The 19,190-nt window shown below is 56.3% G+C and overlaps 1 protein-coding gene across 3 annotated transcripts in view; it reads left to right on the forward strand.

Annotated features, from left to right (window-relative positions):
* The window catches only part of CUEDC1 (CUE domain containing 1), an 84,163-nt gene that overhangs the window by 57,613 nt on the left and 7,360 nt on the right, over positions 1-19,190 (forward strand). For all 3 annotated transcript variants that reach the window (XM_045488266.1, XM_045488269.1, XM_045488267.1), the window contains exons 2-6: positions 5,439-6,067; positions 10,186-10,313; positions 15,432-15,558; positions 16,288-16,480; positions 17,599-17,703. In XM_045488266.1, coding sequence (XP_045344222.1) covers positions 5,732-6,067; positions 10,186-10,313; positions 15,432-15,558; positions 16,288-16,480; positions 17,599-17,703 — 889 coding nt within the window. In that variant the 5' untranslated portion in view covers positions 5,439-5,731. The remainder of the gene's footprint in view (positions 1-5,438; positions 6,068-10,185; positions 10,314-15,431; positions 15,559-16,287; positions 16,481-17,598; positions 17,704-19,190) is intronic.

The raw sequence follows: 19,190 nt of genomic DNA on the forward strand, positions 1-19,190 counted from the left end.
TGGGATAATAATGCAAGCCCCTATAGAAGTTATAGCTTTTTTGTGTGAGGACTAAATGGGAACATAGAGGAGAAAGGGCTTTGGAAACTAAAAAGTCCTCCCGCTAACCCCCATCTTGCTATGAGCCAGAGGGAGGAGGGGAAGGGAAGACAACCCACAGTTAATTGTGCTCCTGCGTCTTTCCTTCCCTTCTTTATCCACCTAACAAACCTCTGTTGTTAGTGCCAGGCACTATTTTAGGCACTTTACTCAGCACAGTGAATAAAACGGAGACCTCGCCCTCACGGACCTTGCATTTGAGTGGCGGAGGTGGTCAGTGACAAGTAGAGAAATAATCTCTCAGGTGGCCTGTTCCATGAGGAAACGAAAGGAAGGCAAAAGGGGAGGGAACGTGGCAGAGGGGGGTGGTGATGCCTCTCTGGTAAGGTTGTGCTTGAGTAGGGGCCAGAGGGAGGGGAGGGAGGGCGCACATCGATATTTGGGCAAAGAACATGGCAGGTAGTAGAAAGAGTAAGTTCAGCATGGGAGTGCGTGTGGCTTGCAGGTTGACGAGCCAGGATCCAGGATGCCCAGAGCGAGTGAAGGGAGGGGACAGAGTGAGGTTTGACAGTGAAGGCAGGTGGCACAGGCAGGACAGTGTGGGGCCTGGTGGACCACGGTAAGGCTCTAGGTTGTGTTCTGAGGACATGAGGAGCCATTGTGGGGGGTGGAGCAGAGGAATGACATGACCACCGTGGTGAGTTGTCTGCAGAAAGGCAATGGGGGACACAGAGGCAGGCAGGGGTGGTAGCCGTAGAGGTGGTAGGGCGTGGCCAGATGCCAGGTTTTGAAGCTAGGGAGGATTGGATTTGCCTGGACTGGGTGTGGGATGTAAGAATTCGAGCACTCAAGGAGACGCTCAAGCTTTTGGCCTGAGCCCTGTGGAGTTGCGGTTAACAGAGACGGGGAAGGTGGGGGGAGCAGGCTGGGCTTGGAAGGAACCAGGGAGTCGAACTCAGATGACCCATTATGTCGGAGCTGCTATCGGACATCCAAGTGGAGGCAGCAGGTCAGATGTGCAAGTGTAGAGTTGAAGGGCATATTCCCAGGAGGCCTCAGGGCAAGAGAAATTTGGGAGCCGGTATTCAGCATGTAGATGGTATGTATTTAAAGTCATGGGACTGGATTACATTGTTCAAGCCACAAGTGTAGCCAAGGCAAAGGGCCAAGACCTGTGCCTGAGGCCACACCAACCTGTCTTCTTGGGTGCTTCCTGGCTCCAGGCACCCGTGTAAGTTCCATCAGAGCACCCCCTCCAGGGCGTATTCTACCAATTTTTACAAATGAGGAAGCTGAGGTTCAGAGAAGTGAAATGATTTCTCCAAGTCACACAGCCTTACTAGGCCCAGTGAGAATGGAAGCCCAGGACTCTGGCTCCTAGGCGCTCAAGTCTCCCAGGTGGAGCCTACCTGGTGCTGCGGGAGACGGGCTGGGATGACCTTGGGCAAGGTCAGGCGGCGAGCTTGCCGGCAGCCTGCCCACCTCCCTGCGCCAGGCCAGGAGTGACTCAGGCCTTGGCTGTCTCCTCACGCTTGGAGTGAGGATTGGCAGGCTGCTGCCCCCCTCCCCCCAGTCCCAGATTCCTTTATGGGGAAGTGGAAGGCCTGGCTCCCTGGGACCTGGGGGAGGACAGGTGTGGGATTTCTGCTTCCCAGTGCCTAGGTCACACGCAGCCCAGAGTTCAGGAGAGCCTTAGAGTTGGCCTCCAAGACCAAGACCTCCAACAGGCTCAACGGGTTTCATTCACTTCCTTTTTCAGAAGTGGGTCAGGGGTTATCTCCCTCTGTTGCCCTGCCAGAGCCCCGCAGCTGGGGTTCAGAGAGGTCAAGTGGTTTCCCCAAGGTCACAGAGCCAGCTCTGGGGCTGAGCCAACAGACACCCTTTCCCCTTCCCTCCCCCAGTGCTGTCTAGGTCACATTTCTTCTGCTGGAATGTCAGCCAGGCCGGGCCCAGTCTCCTGAGCCTGGGCCACACACGGTTGCATTTCTGAGCCTCCTTGGCTCCTAGCCCTTCAAGCCTGACTTGGCATTTTGGGCTCTTAGGAGGTGGGTTCCTAAATCTGGCCTCTCTACGTACTGGCTGCGTGACTTTGTGCAAGTTACCTAACTTCTCTGAACTGGTTTCCACAGCTACGAAATGGAGACAAGAGTGTCTATCTCTGGAGTTGTAATAAAGATTAAATGTGAAAGTGTCTGGCACAGGGCTGTAAACCTAAGTCACCTGCCTTAATTCTTTCATGTGGTTTTTAAAAAAATTTTTTAAAAGTTTGATTTTGAGAGAGAGAGAGTGAGTTGGGGAGGGGCAGAGAGAGAGAGAGAGAGGAAGAGAGAGAATCCTAAGCAGGCTCCAGCTGTCAGTGCAGAGCCCAATGCAGGACTCAATCCCACCGACTGAGATCATGACCCGAGCCAAATGGAGTGGGACGCTCAAACGACTGAGCCACCCGGGTGCCCCTCTTCCATGTGTTTTAAATTGCTTTTCATTTGAGCTGTGCTCGTTGCAAAAGGCAGCCTGGCACGGATGACCCTGACCCCTAGGACAGTCCTTCTCCCTGCTCCCAGTGGTGCTAGCCCACCTCAGCCCTGGCCTCACGGTTTGCACTTGAGCTTAGCAAGGGATGGTTCTGTCAGAAGGGGGGAGGGGCATGCACGGCCCCACCTGGTGCCGATTATAGGCAACTTGGCTTTTGGATCTGTGCATTCTGGCAGAGTCCTGTGGAAATGGTGTTTCTGAACAACGACCTCTGTTCCCTCACACTTCCCATTAGCCTTTCTGAGCCACTTTCTCCTCACAGAATGACCTTTGATGGAAGAGTCTAGGCTTTGCCACTGCCGGCCGTATGTCTTTGGGCAATTCTGACAAGTCTCGGGCGTCAGTCTCTTCATCTGCAATGTGGAGCACGCTGTGGGGCTGGCCCAGAGTTGTCATCCGTCACATATTGGGGCACACACAGAAAAATGCTGTTTTTCCAGGCTTTTCACCTGGGGTAAATGGAAGAGGAGGCTGCTTGACCTGCGGTTTCTCCAGCTGCCCAGGCCAGCCAGGCCTCCCCCGGGGCTTCGCAGATCAGTATTCCTTCCAAGGGCTGAAGGACGCCCTCCCCCCTGCCCCCCGCCCAACCCTGGGTAGTAGCTCGGCCAGTGTCCCGACTGCTGGCTCTCTGGTTTAATTCTCACTGAAGCCCCATAAGTACGGGTGAGGTCATTGGGCACCGAGAGGAGAGGACACTCCTGGGAGGTCCCACAGCTGGGGAGTGGCAGAGCAGGGATTGCAGCCTGGGTCTGAGCCACTGCACTTCCTGTAAACGGTGGGGGTGTGGGAACTTCCCGACAGTCACATCCTGAGGGGCCGGTCCGGATTGCCGCTAAGGGGGAAATGTGGACCCCATCATCTTCCCTCCTCCTCCACCAGGGGTGGATCAGGTCCTGGCTTCCATCTCTAAGGGTCTCCCCTTGGCTAAGTGAGAACCAAGTCTCTGTCTTAGTAAGTTACTTGCAGGGCAGGGGAGAAGGTGGCTTTACTCCAGAGGGTGTTCACACAACGCACTCACTCGAATGTGTGATGACACCAGGACAGCAGACGGCGGCCCTGGGCACTGGCTTCCCGGGCCCCGTGTCCCTGAGGTCCTTGTTAGAGGCCTCAGCGCAGGTTTCCAGAGCTCGGGGTAGTGCCTTGCCCTGGAAAGCGTTCTGGCAAAGTCAGACCAGCATCCTCACCTCCCGATGTGGCAGGGTTGGCGGGAGGTGTGGACATGGGGGTTGGGGTGTCTAAAGCCGGCTGTGGGAGGCCATGTTGTACTTGGCGACCTTCCTGTGCTCATGTTCATAACAGTTCCTGGACTGATCATTTGAGGTCACCCCTCCGTTTCTCCTCGTGAAATGGCTCTAGCCTCTCTGGAACGTGAGTTGCTCATTTGGGAAGAGAGGGCGTGTAACAAGTTGGATGGTAAATCATGCTTCACCCAGTCAACAGAATACTACTCAGGCATCAAAAATGATGCAGTAGATCTCTATGTTCTGACACGAGAAGATGACTACAATACATTACTAAGCGGAAAAAACAAGTTGCAGAGAATTTATGGTTTGATCACATTTCAGGAAAAAAAAAATCATACCTATGGTAGTAGATGCATAAAGGAAGTATCTAGATGTAGATACACCAGAGTGTTCACAGGTGTGTTCCGGAAGCTGGGAGGGATTATAGTTCTGTAACATCTGTGTCCAGAGGTTGCATGGGGCCAAAGTTCTTCTATTTTTCCATTCTTGAATACAGCTCACTTCTCTGGACTCGGCAGACGCCCACCCGACAGGCCCCAGAACAGGAGCCCTGGACAATTTCCACAGGCCTGTCAGGACGCAGATCTTTCTAGTAGGTTAGAATCTCAGCATGGTGGCACTGGGGAACAATATGCAGCCTCATTTGACCTATGTGGAGACTGTCCTAAGGGCAGAGAGGGAATCCGTAGTAGTGCTGGCTCTTCTGACCCCAGAGGGGGTGAGAGCCCATCTGTTGCACTTTCCACGCTCCTCTGCTCTTGTCTTTCCTATACCATCAGCTGTTTGACTGTTGGAATCATGGCAAGGAAGATCATCATGTCGATTTGCTCACACGCACGTTTCAGTGTCAGCTGTTAACGATTATGATCCCAAGTCCTAGAAAAGGGAAAACAGGTTTGCACCTGTTTCATCAAACTTAGGAAATACCCTTTGACGGAACGGTCCCTTGAAATAAAGCTGCCACTTTTCTACAACTAACAAAATTACTGTGAATCTTGGGGTAAGCATGAGAAATTCAGAATTTGATGTTTTTAGATGTACTCACCTTTCAGTTGACTGCATTAACAAAACTGTGACCTTCGCAGTGATTTACATGCTTGGTGGTGAGTGGGCAGGACAGTTTTCTGTCGCAGATATGATGGCACTCTCCACAAACTGGAGGCCATGGTGTTGGGATCAAGTTGGGACCCTGATGTGAGAAGCAGAGACTGGGTGGGTCGGAGACCGGAGGGTCAGGATGGGACCTGTACAGGCCCCTCCTGCCCTCAGGTCCTCAGGGCTCTTTGGCAGTAGGAGTAGTGATTGAAACCAGCAGCCACAGTCCTGGGTTCAAATCCTAACTCCACTTCCTCAGCATGTATGCCTCAGTTTTCCTTCCTGCGAAATGGGGATGCTAGGGCCTACCTCACAGTGGTGTCCTGCGTCGACCCACGCAGAACCCATGGTGCCTGGCCCAGAGTTAGCCGTGGCTAACAGGTAGCAATCCTGCGTCAGTACAGAACGGTGGCTGTTTAATTATTGCAGCTGGAGAGAAAGCACAAAGAAGTGGTTCTCCCGCGGGCGAGGCAGGAGCACCCCGTTCCCTTACCATTCAGCTCCTGACTCCTCCTCCCTCGGTTTCAGGTGGGACCGTCGGTGGAGCCGGCTCCAGGATGCCCCGAGGGTGTGGATGACCAGCTGCCCAGCCCGGATGCCGCCGCCCCGCAAGGGCCGCTCCCCGAGGGCCGCCGGTGACCCCGCGCCCTAGCCTCCTGACCCGGGGACCCCGCGCGCCCCGCCCCGCCCCGGCCGCCCAGGGGAGCGGGAGCCACGGGAAGGAGCCTCCCGAGCCCGCCGAGCGAGCGGCCACGGCGCAGGGACCCGGGGGCAGGGGCTCGGCGCCGGCCGCCAACATTTTCCCCCAGCGGCTCGGCAAAATGACCAGCCTGTTCCGCCGGAGCAGCAGCGGCGGCGGGGGCGGCGGCTCCGCCGGGGCGCGCGGGGCCGGGGCCGGGGGCGGCGCGCCCGCCTCGCAGGAGCTCAACAATAGCCGGCCCGCCCGCCAGGTGCGCCGCCTCGAGTTCAACCAGGCCATGGACGACTTCAAGACCATGTTCCCCAACATGGATTACGACATCATCGAGTGCGTGCTGCGCGCCAACAGCGGCGCCGTGGACGCCACCATCGACCAGCTGCTGCAGATGAACCTGGAGGGCGGTGGCGGCAGTGTCTACGAGGACAGCTCCGACTCGGAGGACAGCATTCCCCCGGAGGTAGGGGCGCGGCCCCGATCATTCGCCTGGAGCTCCAGCGCTGTTTGAACCTCACAGAGGACTTGGGTTGTTTCCCCTGGATGAGTTCTAACTCGCGGGTAGCGGGTTTCTCCTAGGAACACCATACCCAAGTCAGCCAGTGGCCTTTTATGGGCAGAAATCATGCAGTCATTCAACAAACATTGAACACCTACTCAGTGGTGTGCCACGCACTGTACTGGAGCCAACTCAGGGGTCATCAGAATCGAGGAGCTTGTTAAAAATGCAGACACTTGGGCCCTACCCCAACATACTGAAACGCAATTCCAGGCTGGGGCCCTCTAGCCTGTATTTTTCTAGAAAGGCTCCTTTTGAACCTCTGGGTGTCCACCTTGGCCAAGTCAGACCAAGTTTCGGCCTGCACAGAGCTCACAAGAATCAGGCAATGACAGCCTCCAGTGGTAAATGCTATGATGGGAGAAATGGAAGCAGGGGAGGCTTCCAGGATGGCTTCCCAGAGAAGGGAGGGCTAAGCTGAGGCCCGAAGAAAGAGTACGGAGCAAGGGAAAGGGTGTGCAGGCAGAGGGAACCACTCGTGCAAAGGTTAAGAGGCGAAACAGAGCATGAGTCACTAGGGAGCTGGCCGTGGGACCATCTGTCAGGACCCTGGAATGAGTAGAGACCGGCAGCTCGAGGAGGCCTGGTGGTTGAGAGCGAGCAGGGCTGTATCCTTAGAGCACAGGGAGCCGTGGAAGAGGAGTGACCTCAGACTTACTAACTTCCTCTGGCCAAGCCATGCCGGAGGCGGGAGCAAGCAGTGCCCGAGCGGTTCCCTCCTTCCTCAGGGAGGTCACTGGGGGAGAAAGGGCCACCCTGCTGCATCAGGGCCCAGCCGGCCGCATCTAAGAGTCCAGTAAATGTTCGGCCCGTCAGTCTCCGCAGGACCTGCAGTGCTGGGTGCAGAAGGGGCACACAGGTCACCACCTGCAGGGACATCTGGGACATGTGGCCATGGGCAAGACTGAGCAGGTGGGATTTAACTCCGCTCTTCATGGAGTCCCAGCCTGTGCCAGGCACCACCCTACATGTTTTAGATGTGTCGGTCCTTCCAGCCCTCATACGCTTTGTGAGGTGGCATTGTTATTACAGAGAAAACCTAGACCCGGCTCTGGCCTCAGACTCCATCTCAATGTCAACACAGCCCTGCAGGGAGATGCCCACCTGCCCTCCCTTAGTGGGTGCTGCCTGGGATTTCTGTCTCCAGGCAGGGGAGAAGCTCTGTGGGCAGTGGCATCTGACTCACGCCCGTGTCACCTGCAGCACCCAGCACGGTCCTGGCACATAGCAGGCACCCAAGGAATGTTTGTTGAGTGAATAAATGTTGCTGCTGTCTTTGCACAGCTTTCTTCAGTCTCTTTCCTGAGGAGACCACTCTTTGACCTGCCTGGATTAGCCAGTGGAAGGAATCTTAGAAAACCCAGATGGTCTTTGTAGAAAGGAGGGTGTGCGTGTGTGTGTGTGTGTGTAGGCGTGGGCGTGTGTTTGCAAATACATCCTTTAAGTGTGAGCAGGAAGGAAAGTATTCTGCATACTTTGACCCCTTCCACAGTCTCATTTATCCTGCAGTCTGGCAGGTAGGGGAGAATAATCTTTCCTCCTTTGTCCATGGCACCCACAGGGCTGTGAACCTTTGTGGGGCTTCACCATCCCCTAGTTAGGCCTGTACTGTGCGAGCTTCTGTTTTTCTGAGACCCTTGCTTTCCAAATTGAGCCCCTTCTCAGCACCTCGCCTTGGCTGTGTCCCCAAGCCCCCACCTTTGGAGCTCTGCCTGGCCCGTCGGCAGGCAGTTCCTGAGCCAGCGGAAAGTGCTTCAGAAAATTTATGAGCAGCAGCTGGAATGACAATAATGGCTGACTGGTGGATGGTGGGCTGCCCGAGGGGGATCCTTGCTACAGAAACATATCTCCTGTCAGACAAATGGCCCAGCCCCCAGCCCCGAGAGCACCTGGCAGGCATCTGTCACCCACACGGAGTTAAGCCAAGAGGCCACAGAGCCGAAAACTTCAGCACCTTTAGAGCCAGAAAAACCACCTCATTGTGGCTGGTGGGGTTGCAGGGAGAGCGGCAGAGGGAGGCCAGAAACATGGCTGGGGTTACTCTCCCTGGAGGCTCGGGATCAGCCTTTCTGGAGCGTGCCTGGCCCACTGCCTGCCTCCTTGGCGTTTCCTCATTCTGCTCCAGGAGCCTCTGATGAACGTCTGGTTCTTGCGGCCCCAGGAGGGTGTGCTGAGGAACGGAGTGGCTGCCAGGGGAGGGGGCCTCCTGGTGCAGCCCCCGAGGCCTGATCTCCCTGAGTCTGGAGGCCGGCCGCTGCAGGCCACAGTCTAGGAAACCCCAAGCAGCTTCCTTCTGGGAAGAGTTCCTTCCCAGCTCTCCCCTCCTCCCCCATCTCCTTCACACCAGCCTCAGTGGGCCAGGTCGGCCAGCCACTGAGCGAGAAGCTGGCCTCAAGGCCCCGGTCTGGAACCCTGGCCCTCAGAGCAGCAGGGTCTGAAGAACGGGCTGGGGGTCAGGAGCAACACGTTCTCTGGGGGACCTGGTAGTTGCTGAGCCCCTGTCCTGTGCCAGGCACCAGGGGCTCCCCAGTGAACTGGACTGGAGCTTGCAGTGTTCTCTGTCTCTCTTTTTGCTTCTTGTGGAAATTTGGGGTAAGCAGAGCAGTGGCCCACAAAGCAGCTACATTCTTCTTTTTCTGCAAAAGCATCTGTTTAAATACTTTCCGCCTCAAAGGAAAGAACGTTAGTGCATTCCAGGGCGGGAGGCCTCCTTGGGTCGGGCTGGCTGTGCATGCACGAAGTGTGGCAGTGCGTGTGTGAGTGTGTATGCACTCGTGTGTGTGCTCACTCACCTGCCAGGGTGTCCCTGCAAGACCCTGGGCGCCTGGGCATGGGTGGGCTCAGGGCAGAGAGGGGGTAGTGCAGCCTGGCCCCGCCTCGGCTCGCAGAAACAGTTTAGCGTGACTTCTGCAAACTCACGCGGGGTTAAAAGGCAGGGCCTGGGGCCTCAGGCCCATTGACAGCCTCTGAGCCCTTCCCACGTTCCTTGGTCTTGGAGGAGATGGAAACAGAAATGGGGAGCAGAGGACGGGAAGCTAAGGTGTAGGTCAGCTGGGGGTTGGTTTGACCTGGGATCTCCTGGTTGATGGTCGCCTCCTGCCCCGGACTCCCCTGTGGATCTCTGGGGAAGGATCTAGGTCAGTCCATGGTGCAGGAGCCCTGGGGCTTGCCCAGCCCTTGGCTTTTCCCTGCCCCTCTTTCTGGCTTCTGGATGAAGAGAGGAGTCCAGGAGGGAGAGACATTCTGGGTCTCTCAGGTCTCCCTGAGACCTGGGTCTCTCCCCTTGCCACTGTGCCCCCTGAGAATCCAACCAGGGTGTGTAGGCGTTGTGCCTGACAGGTCTTTGCTGTGGACGCCATGTCCAAGTTGAAAACTCAGTTCTGAAAATAACACATGGCTTTGCCATGTCACTTAGTCAACCTGGGCCTCAAGTTCCTTATCTGTAAAATGGGAGTAACAATCCTTATCGTACCTTGCCAAGTCGTTTGAGGTTAAGGTGAGCTAATTGAGGTAGAGGCAGTCTGAGAGCATGAATGACGTTAAAGTTACTTATCAGAAGGAACACACATACCGAAGGGTACACGTGGCCATGTGGCTCGATGGAGTTTCCCCAGCACCCGGGTCAAGAAACATCAGCAGAGCCTGGAATCTGGGTATCTTCGCAGCCTTCTCCACCCCCCGCAGAGGTCATATTGCTCTGACTTCTAGCACTGTGATTTGTTTCGCCTGTTTTTAAACCTTGCTTGGATGGGTAATGCTGCTCTGAGCATTCTTTCGGGGACGTGTGCTTTCATGCCCATTGAGTATGTTGGAACTGTAGGGTCAGAGGCGGCCATGCGTTTAGCTTTACAGAAGCCCAAACAGTTTAGCAGAGTGGCGGCCGTGTCCCTTTACACCCCCACCAGCAACACAGCGTTCCCTTACTATGCATCCTTGCCCACACTTGTGATTTTGTCTGAATGTTATGTAAATTCAGGGAAGGATTGTTAACATTTTTTTTTTTTTTATTGTGTCTGATATAGATCTTGGAGAGGACTTTGGAACCTGATAGCTCCGATGAAGAACCCCCGCCTGTATACTCCCCGCCAGCCTACCACATGCACATGTTCGACAGGCCTTACCCGCTGGCTCCCCCCACCCCACCTCCCCGGTGAGAATCCATCTCCTCTCCGGGCTCAGGGCAGTGGGGCAAGGGATCAGGGGTTGGGCTTGAGAAACAAACACAGTGGGAAACTTGGCTGGACCCCTCAGTATATTATTCCACCAAGAGCAGGCTTCTACAGCAGCAAGAGACACTGTAGCTAGATACCAAGGAGAACTTTCATGCCGTAAGGACCGAAAGAGCAAATACTCACTAAATTCATACTCTAGGCTAGGTGCTGTGCTGAAGGTGACTGGGGACACGATGTTAAATAAGGCTCAGCCCTGCTCTCTGGGATCTTACAGTCAAGGCTGACGCACGTGGGAGAAACATGTACTGACGCTTCCCCTCCTGAGCCGTCGGCAAACATTACTAATTGATCACTGTGCTCTTTCCTGCTCCGTTGAGACAGAGCTTCAGAATGCTCTCCAACACAGCACTCCCAGAGTCCTCAGTGACTGATGGAATGGAGATCTATCGGCTGTCCCTGGCCTAGGCATGTCGTGGGCATTTTCAGGCAATGGGAGCCAGTTAAGTCTTTTTCTGGGATAGTCTGGTAATTGGAGACCGAGGAATGGACTGCCGGGTCCTTGGAGACTTCTGGCAGGTGAGGGACTCTGTAATTTCGAAGTTTAACAGGAAGCTCGTTGCCAGCGGGGTCCCGCGGTCTCTCGGGTGCTTGTTTTTCTGTGCCTCGTGTCTGTAGGGGGGCTGCTGGGTGGAGCCCAGGTGCCTCTGTGTCCGGGAGTTTCATTTCCTTAGAATGGCTCAGGGCGGGGGTGCTGAGGAGTGGGGACACATGATGGGACAGGGGACTTTTCCAGTGGATCGTTCCTTCTGGGGATCTTGGGAGCCTCAGATGGCAGTAGTGAACTCTGTCACACCCGCGTGGAGAGTAACAGCGGCTACCGTTTACTAAGTGCTGGAAACCGGTGAGGCTTTGTACGTTCGCCGCTTAGGAGGCAGGCACTGTCATCCTCATTTCACAGGGGAGGAAGCGAAGCCTAAGAGAGGTTTCGTAACTTGCTCAAGACTACAGAGCTGAGCTTTGATTTGGTTCTGACTCCACAACCAATGTCCTTGCTGCTGTCTGTTGCCTCCCTTTATGAGAACATTCTCTGCGGTTGCAGCTCAGAGGAGCTGATGGAGGCCTAGAAGTTTACAGGGCAGAGGGGACAATGTTTTGAGGCAGGGGCAGGAGCAGAGCTGGGCCCTTCCTTGATTGCAGGGGGTACCAGGAGGCCGCAGTGTGGGGCGGGGGAGAGGCAGGGAGTGAGTGGGTTGGTCTGGGTGAGGCCTCGGCAGGACTGGCAGCCTGGCACAGGTCATGGAACCCACGGCTAAATAGTTTTCCTTTGACTTTTTTTTCTTTTTTTAAAATATTCCGAGGGGCGCCTGGGAGGCTCAGTCGGTTAAGCGTCCGACTTCAGCTCAGGTCACGATCCCACAGTCCGTGAGTTCGAGCCCCGCGTCAGGCTCTGGGCTGATGGCTCAGAGCCTGGAGCCTGCTTCCAGTTCTGTGTCTCCCTCTCTCTCTGCCCCTCCCCCGTTCATGCTCTGTCTCTCTCTGTCTCAAAAATAAATAAACGTTAAAAAAAATTTTTTAAAAATAAAAATAAAATATTCTGAGATGCTTTCGCAAAAGGTTCAGTTTCTGTCAGGCAAAGTGGTTCTGCCTGCTTTTCAGAAGCAAAAACTGAGGCCATAAGAGATGGGATCCCAGCATGAACCCAGGGGGACCCCGGCCACATCCTTCTTCCTCTCCTTTGGCCGGGTGTTCAGCTGCTGTGGGTGCGGTAGGGCTGCGGGCAGGGGCGGTGCAGCTCAGTGACTGAAGCCACTGTTGGGGGCAGGATGACCTCAGCACTAGACCAAGGCTCCAGAGGCCTGAGATTCAGGGTCCTGACCTGGAAATGAAGGCTTCGCTAGGCCTGGGAAGGATACAGGGAAGAGAACTTGAGTTGTGCAGTCAGAAAAAAAGGAAAGTGCTCTCCCACCCCTGCCTTTCAGCTGCCCAACTTCTGATACTTTAGGTGCTTCTGCTGTGTGGGCTTTGGCTCACTACTTAACCTCTCTGAGCTTTGCTCCCCTCACGTGTGGAGTGGGACTACTAATCCCGGCCTCGGCACTGCTGTGAGGACTAAAAGAGATACCGTGCGTGGAGCACTTAGTCCCAGGCGTGAATCAGACCTACTATCTGTGGTTTCCTGCTCCCTCCCATCCCTGGCTGTACCACTGGCCTCTGAGCTCTAATGTGGAACACTGAGACCAGTGGTGAGGCTTCTCTCAGGGGCCAGTGTTCAGGAGAAGCGGGGCAGGCTCTGAGCGTGTGCCCCTTTGTCCCAGGATAGCCCAGATATGCCCCTAGGCCATCTCCAGGCCTAGAACATTCATTTCCAGCATTTATTGAGTCACCTGCAACATGCAGGTGCTGAACCATGTGTGTGACGCTGAGATGAATATAGCATTGCCTTGACCCCCAAGGAGATCGGAGTCTGGGGGAGGTACAGGGCTGGGGGCAAGAAAGCCTGCGTAGAGGAACTCATGTCTGAGCTGTGTCCTGGAGAGGTAGAGGACAGGAGGGCATTTCAGGCAATGGAAGCAGCATGTGCAAAAGCCAGGAGGCAGGAAAGGGGGAACCATCCAGGAGCTTCAGGAGTCCGGGGAACTCCGGGAGATGTGGAATGGCCTTGAAGGCTGGAGGTCATGGGGAGCCTCTGGGTCCTCTGAGGAGCTTTGGCCTTATCCTGCAGCCAGCAGGTTTAAGCTGGAGAGTGACAGGATCAGGTTAGTGTTTTAACAATCTCCGTCTGGCTGCCAGGAAGGGGTTTGGGGGAGGAATAGCAGAAGGTCCCTGAGGGACTGCAGCCAGGGCAGCAGGATTTGGGAGCTTGCCTTGCTGAGACACAGAGAGGCAGGGTGATCCGAGGGGTAAGTGCCCGGAAAGTCAGGACCCCTAGGCCCAGATTTCACTGGCCCCATCTGTGTGTCCCTGGACAGGGCCTGGATCCATCTGGGCCTCAGTGTCCAGTGTTTACCAAAATTCCTGCCTGGGAGGTTTATGTCTGAAATCTTCCTCGAGTGTGATGTTCCATGGGTAAACCTGCGGGTCTGATGGGTGTGCAGTGTTAGTTTTGGGGCCTAGGGGCCAGGAGAGCCTCCCAGCCTTCTCTCTCCTTCCCCTCCCCCAGCTTGCCCTTCCCTCTGTCTGAGGGATGAAAGAGGTCTCTCAAACCCAAAGGCACCCCTCCGCACTGGCCACCTGCTGTTTTTCCATTGAAATTACAGCCTTAGAAGTTTTTTATTTGCCTCTCAGCTCATTTCTGACATTCCTTTCCTACCACAATGGAGTTGCCTGGGCTCAGGCCCCCCCCCCCCCCCCCCCCCCCCCCCGGCTCCCGCAGCTGTGGCTGACCTCATCTCTGCTGGTGCCAGGGCAAGGGCTGGGGAGGGACTGGGCACGTCCTTCCTTGGGACCACGGGCCCAGCAGTCAGGGAAATGGGGCTGAGGAGGGGGCCTCCGGCTCCTGTCCCCCCTCGCCTCTTGGTCTCAGTAACTAATGGCCAGAGGGGTCCCAATGCAATTCTGGGAGTCTCTCTCTGCCCTTGCCTGGGTGGCTCTGGGTGTGGTTGAGTTGGGGTGGGTACCTGTGTCCTAGGGGAAGATGCTGGAGAGGAATTCGCTGTGCTGGGACCAACCCCGGGTGGTCTGCGAGTCCCCAAGAGACATCCTCTCTTCTGCCTCGGGCCCTTGGGAGAAATGAAGCCTCCAACAGTGACAGGCGGCAGAGTGATGTGGAGAGAGATCCGCCTAGGACTCAGAGGCCCCGGGTGGCAATGTGTGCTCTTCTGGAGCGGTCCCTCACCTGTACACGAGAGGGTGGACAGCGTGCTGGTTTCCTTGGCTCCCACCGCGCACTTAGCAGCTTGTTATCCCGTCTGCTGCCGCCCCCGCACCCCCCCTCGTCCTGCCAGGCCACCCGCCCAAAATAGAAAAGGAAAGGAAGTTATTTCCACAGTCAGCGGCAGCCCGGAAAAGCTCCCCTCTAGTGAGGGGGCGGGCGGGATTCCTGGAGCTGGAGACAAATCAAAGCCAGGCGAGAGCGGCCGCCACCCCCGGCCCGCTGCCTTCTGTGTGTGTCATTTCCCTGATTCAGCAGAACACGTGTCCTGCGGTTGCCACGCTGCAGGCTGCTGAGGAGCTGTGGGGAGCTCCTGGCCGGGCCCCAGGCTACCCTCAGGCCCGGGATGGCAGGGCAGAAGGCTGGGGGTCAGGGGGGTCCCATCGCCCCCCTTCTCTGCCTGCACACACCCTCCCCTCCACCGTTGGCCTCTGCCTTGGCCCTCGGACCTCCTGCCAGGCACCTTGCAAATGAGGAGCCGCTCCTGAGCACCCCTTGGAATGAGAAACTTTCCATTCCCACCTTCAATGTGCCTTTTCAGAACTCTGTTCAAGACATAGCCTCAGAGCCTCATGAGGGGCTCCTGTATGCTTGGGCAGGGAGGCAGTTTTTCCATGAGGAAGCTGAGTCCCAGAGGGGAGCAAGGTCTTGCCCAGGACCATTCTGCTGGCTGTGACTGAGCCAGAACTGGAGCCTGGATCTGCTCTACTCTGTAGGGATCCTGCCGTCCCCATGTCCCCCCCACCCCACCCCCACCCCGACAAACCAACATTCGGGCGGACTGGGCTTGGTGGTTTATGTGTCTGGTCACTGGGAGCACACCTGTTCTCAGCAGCCGTGAGGGCACACTGTCCTGGGTGCTAGGGAAATGCCGCTGTGTTTAGAGGACATTCGTAAACATCTACCTGTGAATCCATGACACGCAACTTGAGCGCCGTGAACACAGAGTGCTCTAGGCCTAGAGATCTTGAGGGCACAGGGTGGCTGGAGAGCAAGGACTGTCTGGAGCACGAGAAGGCTAGGGCCTGGGGCCAGAGACTGAGGTTAGCAGAGGCCTGATTGGGAAAATGAGCTGGAGCCCTCCGTCTTCGTTCTGGAGGCAGTGGAGGCCTTGGGAGGCTTCAGAGCAGAAACACCATTCTGAGCAGCTTCCCAGTGTGATGGGCTGGGACTCCCGTGTTTGGGCCTGACCGTTCCCTCCTCATTGTTCCCTCTCATCCTCCAGCATCGATGTGCTGAGCTCCGGACCTGCTTCGAGCCAGAGGCGCTATCGTAACTGGAACCCACCACTGCTGGGCAACCTCCCGGATGACTTTCTCCGCATCCTGCCCCAGCAGCTGGACAGCATTCAGGTAACGGGGGAAGCCCCTAGCTGCCTGTGCCACACCTCCGCTTGCCCACGGCTTGTGCCAGCCGTTTTCACTTCCTGATGTTTAAGCCCGGGTGAGCTATTTCTGTTGCCTTGGGTTCGCAAGGAAAAAACGCTGAGCCCAAAGCCTCATTTCCTGTCTGGGCCTGCAGGTTTCCTATTCCACCCAGGAAAGGTGACAGCCCTGAGGAGTCCGTGGCTGCAGCCATCAGCTCAGGCTGGAGGGAGGTGGGCCTGGGGGCAACTGGCCGTGGGAGGGCAGAGCACCTTCCCTCCCTCCCGTGGGAAACGGCCAGGGGCAGCTCCTGCCCCTGACGTTGGCACGGCCCGAGGGGCCCTGCAGAAGGGGGCCTCGCCCTGGGACAGGTAGGACAGGGGGAGTTGGGAGTTTGGGAATCCATGTGGAGCTAGCCAAGCTATTGAGCAGTTTGCAGATCACTTTTCAGGACTGATCCCTCGGGACTGACGAGGGAGGGAGTGGTCCAAGGGGGAGAAAAAATAGTTTTTAAGACCTAGCCACTTTCCCCGCAGAGAGGCCTCTGGCCTGCTAGGTTGGATTTTGGCTGACCCCTAGAGCTCAGTAGCAGGTGCAGGCCCCAGGATGTGGCCGGAGGCTCCTGGGAAAGAGCACGTGTGCACCCAGATGTGCGTGGATGTCTGTGCGGCACGTGCCCTTGCGAGAAGCCATTCGGTGTGCTTGTTCCCCCATCAGGGTAACACTGGGGGCTCCAAGCCCACGAGCGGAGAGAGAGGCCTGCCTCCCGTGGCTGGGCCCGGGTCCCGGGACCAGGAGAACCGCTGGAAGCAGTACCTGGAGGACGAGAGGATCGCGCTCTTCCTGCAGAACGAGGAGTTCATGAAGGAGCTGCAGCGCAACCGGGACTTCCTCCTGGCGCTGGAGAGAGGTGGTGCATCGGGCGTGGTGCCACGGTCACTTCTGTGGTGGGGAAGGGGGCTGGAGTTGGCTTTAGCCTTGGGGCTCAGAGGAGGCACTGAGCTGGAGGCCAAGGTGGCTTCTGTCCTGTTGATACACGACCCCCACCAAGTTAACCCCCCCCGGGATTCTGGGATTCTGCCAACAGGGACACGGGTCAGCGGCTAACTCTTCTCCCTCCCCTGGGACTCAGAGCAAGGGGGATGTGCCTTCTTAGGCCCTCTCTTTGCCCCTGTGCCAGGCACTGGCCGTGGCCTGGAGCTGGGTCCATAGGGGCTGTCTGAGCAGAGGACATCAGAGCGGGGCCTCTCAAGTGTTTTGGCAGTTTGGGTTATCTCTGGCTGGGGACTGTAGTTCCCAGTCTGGCTGCCTTTCTCCTTCAGGGTGGGAGTGTGTTTGTGGTGGGGTGCGGTGAGACGCCTGTGGGAGGCCTGTCTTATGAGGGTGTGTGTGTGTGTGTGTGTGTGTGTGTGTGTGTGTGTGTGACTGACAGTGTGTGGTTGGGGAGGAGTAAGGTGTGCAGAGAGAAGGTTGGCTCCAGACCTGCAGCACAGGTGCTGGGGTCTCAGGGCCTGGCATTTTATTTTATTTTACTTTATTTTATTTTACTTTATTTTTTTAAAATTTATTTATTTTGAGAGAGAGAGAGAGAGAGAACAAGAGGGGGAGGAGCAGAGAGAGAGGGATAGAGAGAGAATCCCAAGCAGGCTCCATGCTGTCAGCTGTAGAGCCTGACGCGGGGCTGTATCCCATGAACCGTGAGATCATGACCTGAGCTGAAATCCAGAGTCTCTTAGCCCACTGAGCCACCCCGGCGCCCCAGGGCCTTTCCTTTTAAATGAAGGGTTGGACTACATGATCTCTCAGCGTCCTTCTAATTCTGATGTTCTAACATTCCACGTGCTTGTCAGGGCAGTAGTTTCTACGGTACGGCTGGTTCTTTGAGAGCCGGTTGACGTGTGTGTGCACATATTTTGTGTGTGTCATGTGAGATCTGGGGCCTTAGCCGCCAACGACCTCCTGTGTCTCAGCCCAGGGTGCCCCTGGGAGAGAGCTAACTGTCCTGACAGGAATGTGGTCCTTTTCCAGATCGTTTGAAATACGAGTCCCAGAAATCCAAATCCAACAGCAGCAGCAGCAGCAGCAACAGCGTGGCTGTGGGAAATGACTTTGGCTTTCCCTCTCCTGCCCCAGGTAACCTTGCCTTCCTAGGAGAGAGGCCCAGAGGGCATCGAGGCTCACACCCCAGCTGTGCTTTGCATGTTTGGAGTTTAGAGGTAGGGTGAGGAAACAGGCTGGAGGGGAGTGTTCTGACCCCACCACTGCACTGTGGCGTCAGAACTGTGAGTGACATGGCACTCCACTTAGCAGGCCTGGACTCTTACCAATCCAGTGGCTGCTGGAGCCCCCCCCTGGGATTGGCTAACAGGCTGGCTGAGCTCAGAAAGTGCCTGGAGCATGGCCAAGAAGGGGACATACCACATCACATATGTCCCGTGGTGGGTGGGCTCAGGAAGGACTCAAAGACTTCTAAGGCTTGATCTCTGCCCTGGGGAATGCAGGAGAAACATCCCCAAAATGGGTAGAGCCAACCAGCAAAGCTGAGGACACACTGATTATAGCAAATGCTCATGGTGAGAAGGGCAGGGAAGGGTTTATTCGTTCAGTCGCTGGGGGAATCCCCGTCGTAGCCAGGCCCTGCCCGAGTGTTGGAAGAAGAGAACTTTGAGTTTCATGTGCAAGGTGGTAAGAGGCAAGAACTGCCTCAAAAGAGGGGCAGGCCCCTCCAGGAGCCCTAACCCGCTGGAGGTGGGCCGGGAAGGGACAGCAGGCTGTTGGGATGCACGAATAAGCATCGGGCTGGGGAACAGAGAGGTCTAGGAGGCCTAGATTCCGTACTTGACATCTGGACCCTGCCCATGTGTCCCTGTGTGTGCGTCGGGGCCCCTAGCCAGTCGGTTCCTCCTTGCGTACATAGGCTGCCCACCTCAGAGGAAGCAGCAGCAGCGGCTTTTGCCCAAAGCACACCTCACGTCACGCCGTGGAGTGGGGTGCTAGAGCAGAGGATGGGACCTCAGCTGATCCCAGCTCAGAGAAAGAAAATCCTGCGGAACTGATTCATAAGCAACAGGCTCGGAGCTTAGGCCCCACCAGATGTGCATCTGGTAGTCTTAACGACAGTCTCTTGTCCTTGATCCTGAATTAACTAGACACACCAGGGCTGCTGGGATGGATCATAATGACTCACAGGGGACTTAGCAGGCAAGGTGACTCGGGATTAGCCGAGTTGCAGGGTGGAGAGCAGGGGCTTTAGAAGGGCAGCGAGGGATGCAAGTGGGTGCTGAGTGATCGGGGAGACTGTAGGTGGCCAACTGGGTTTTGGCTTGGGAACTGGCCCTATTCTCATTCCTACTCATTGTCTAAGGAGTCAGGAACTGCATGTCTGGAGGGAGTTAATGGAGGAGCTGACCCAGGCAGGAAGGAAAAGGGAATCAGCACGGACAGATGTCTGCTCTGTGCCCACGCCTCGTCTCCATTCCCTTATTAACACTCTTACTGGGTCGGGCTGCAGGCCAGCCTCTGTGTGCTGGTGAGTATCTAACAGCCAGATCAGGGTGCAGGGGCAGCCCCAGTGCTAAGCGTCTGGTGACTTCCGTGATGTAAACACTCCCACCATACTG

Source organism: Leopardus geoffroyi, chromosome E1, assembly GCF_018350155.1.
Source record: "Leopardus geoffroyi isolate Oge1 chromosome E1, O.geoffroyi_Oge1_pat1.0, whole genome shotgun sequence".
Lineage (NCBI taxonomy): Eukaryota > Metazoa > Chordata > Mammalia > Carnivora > Felidae > Leopardus > Leopardus geoffroyi.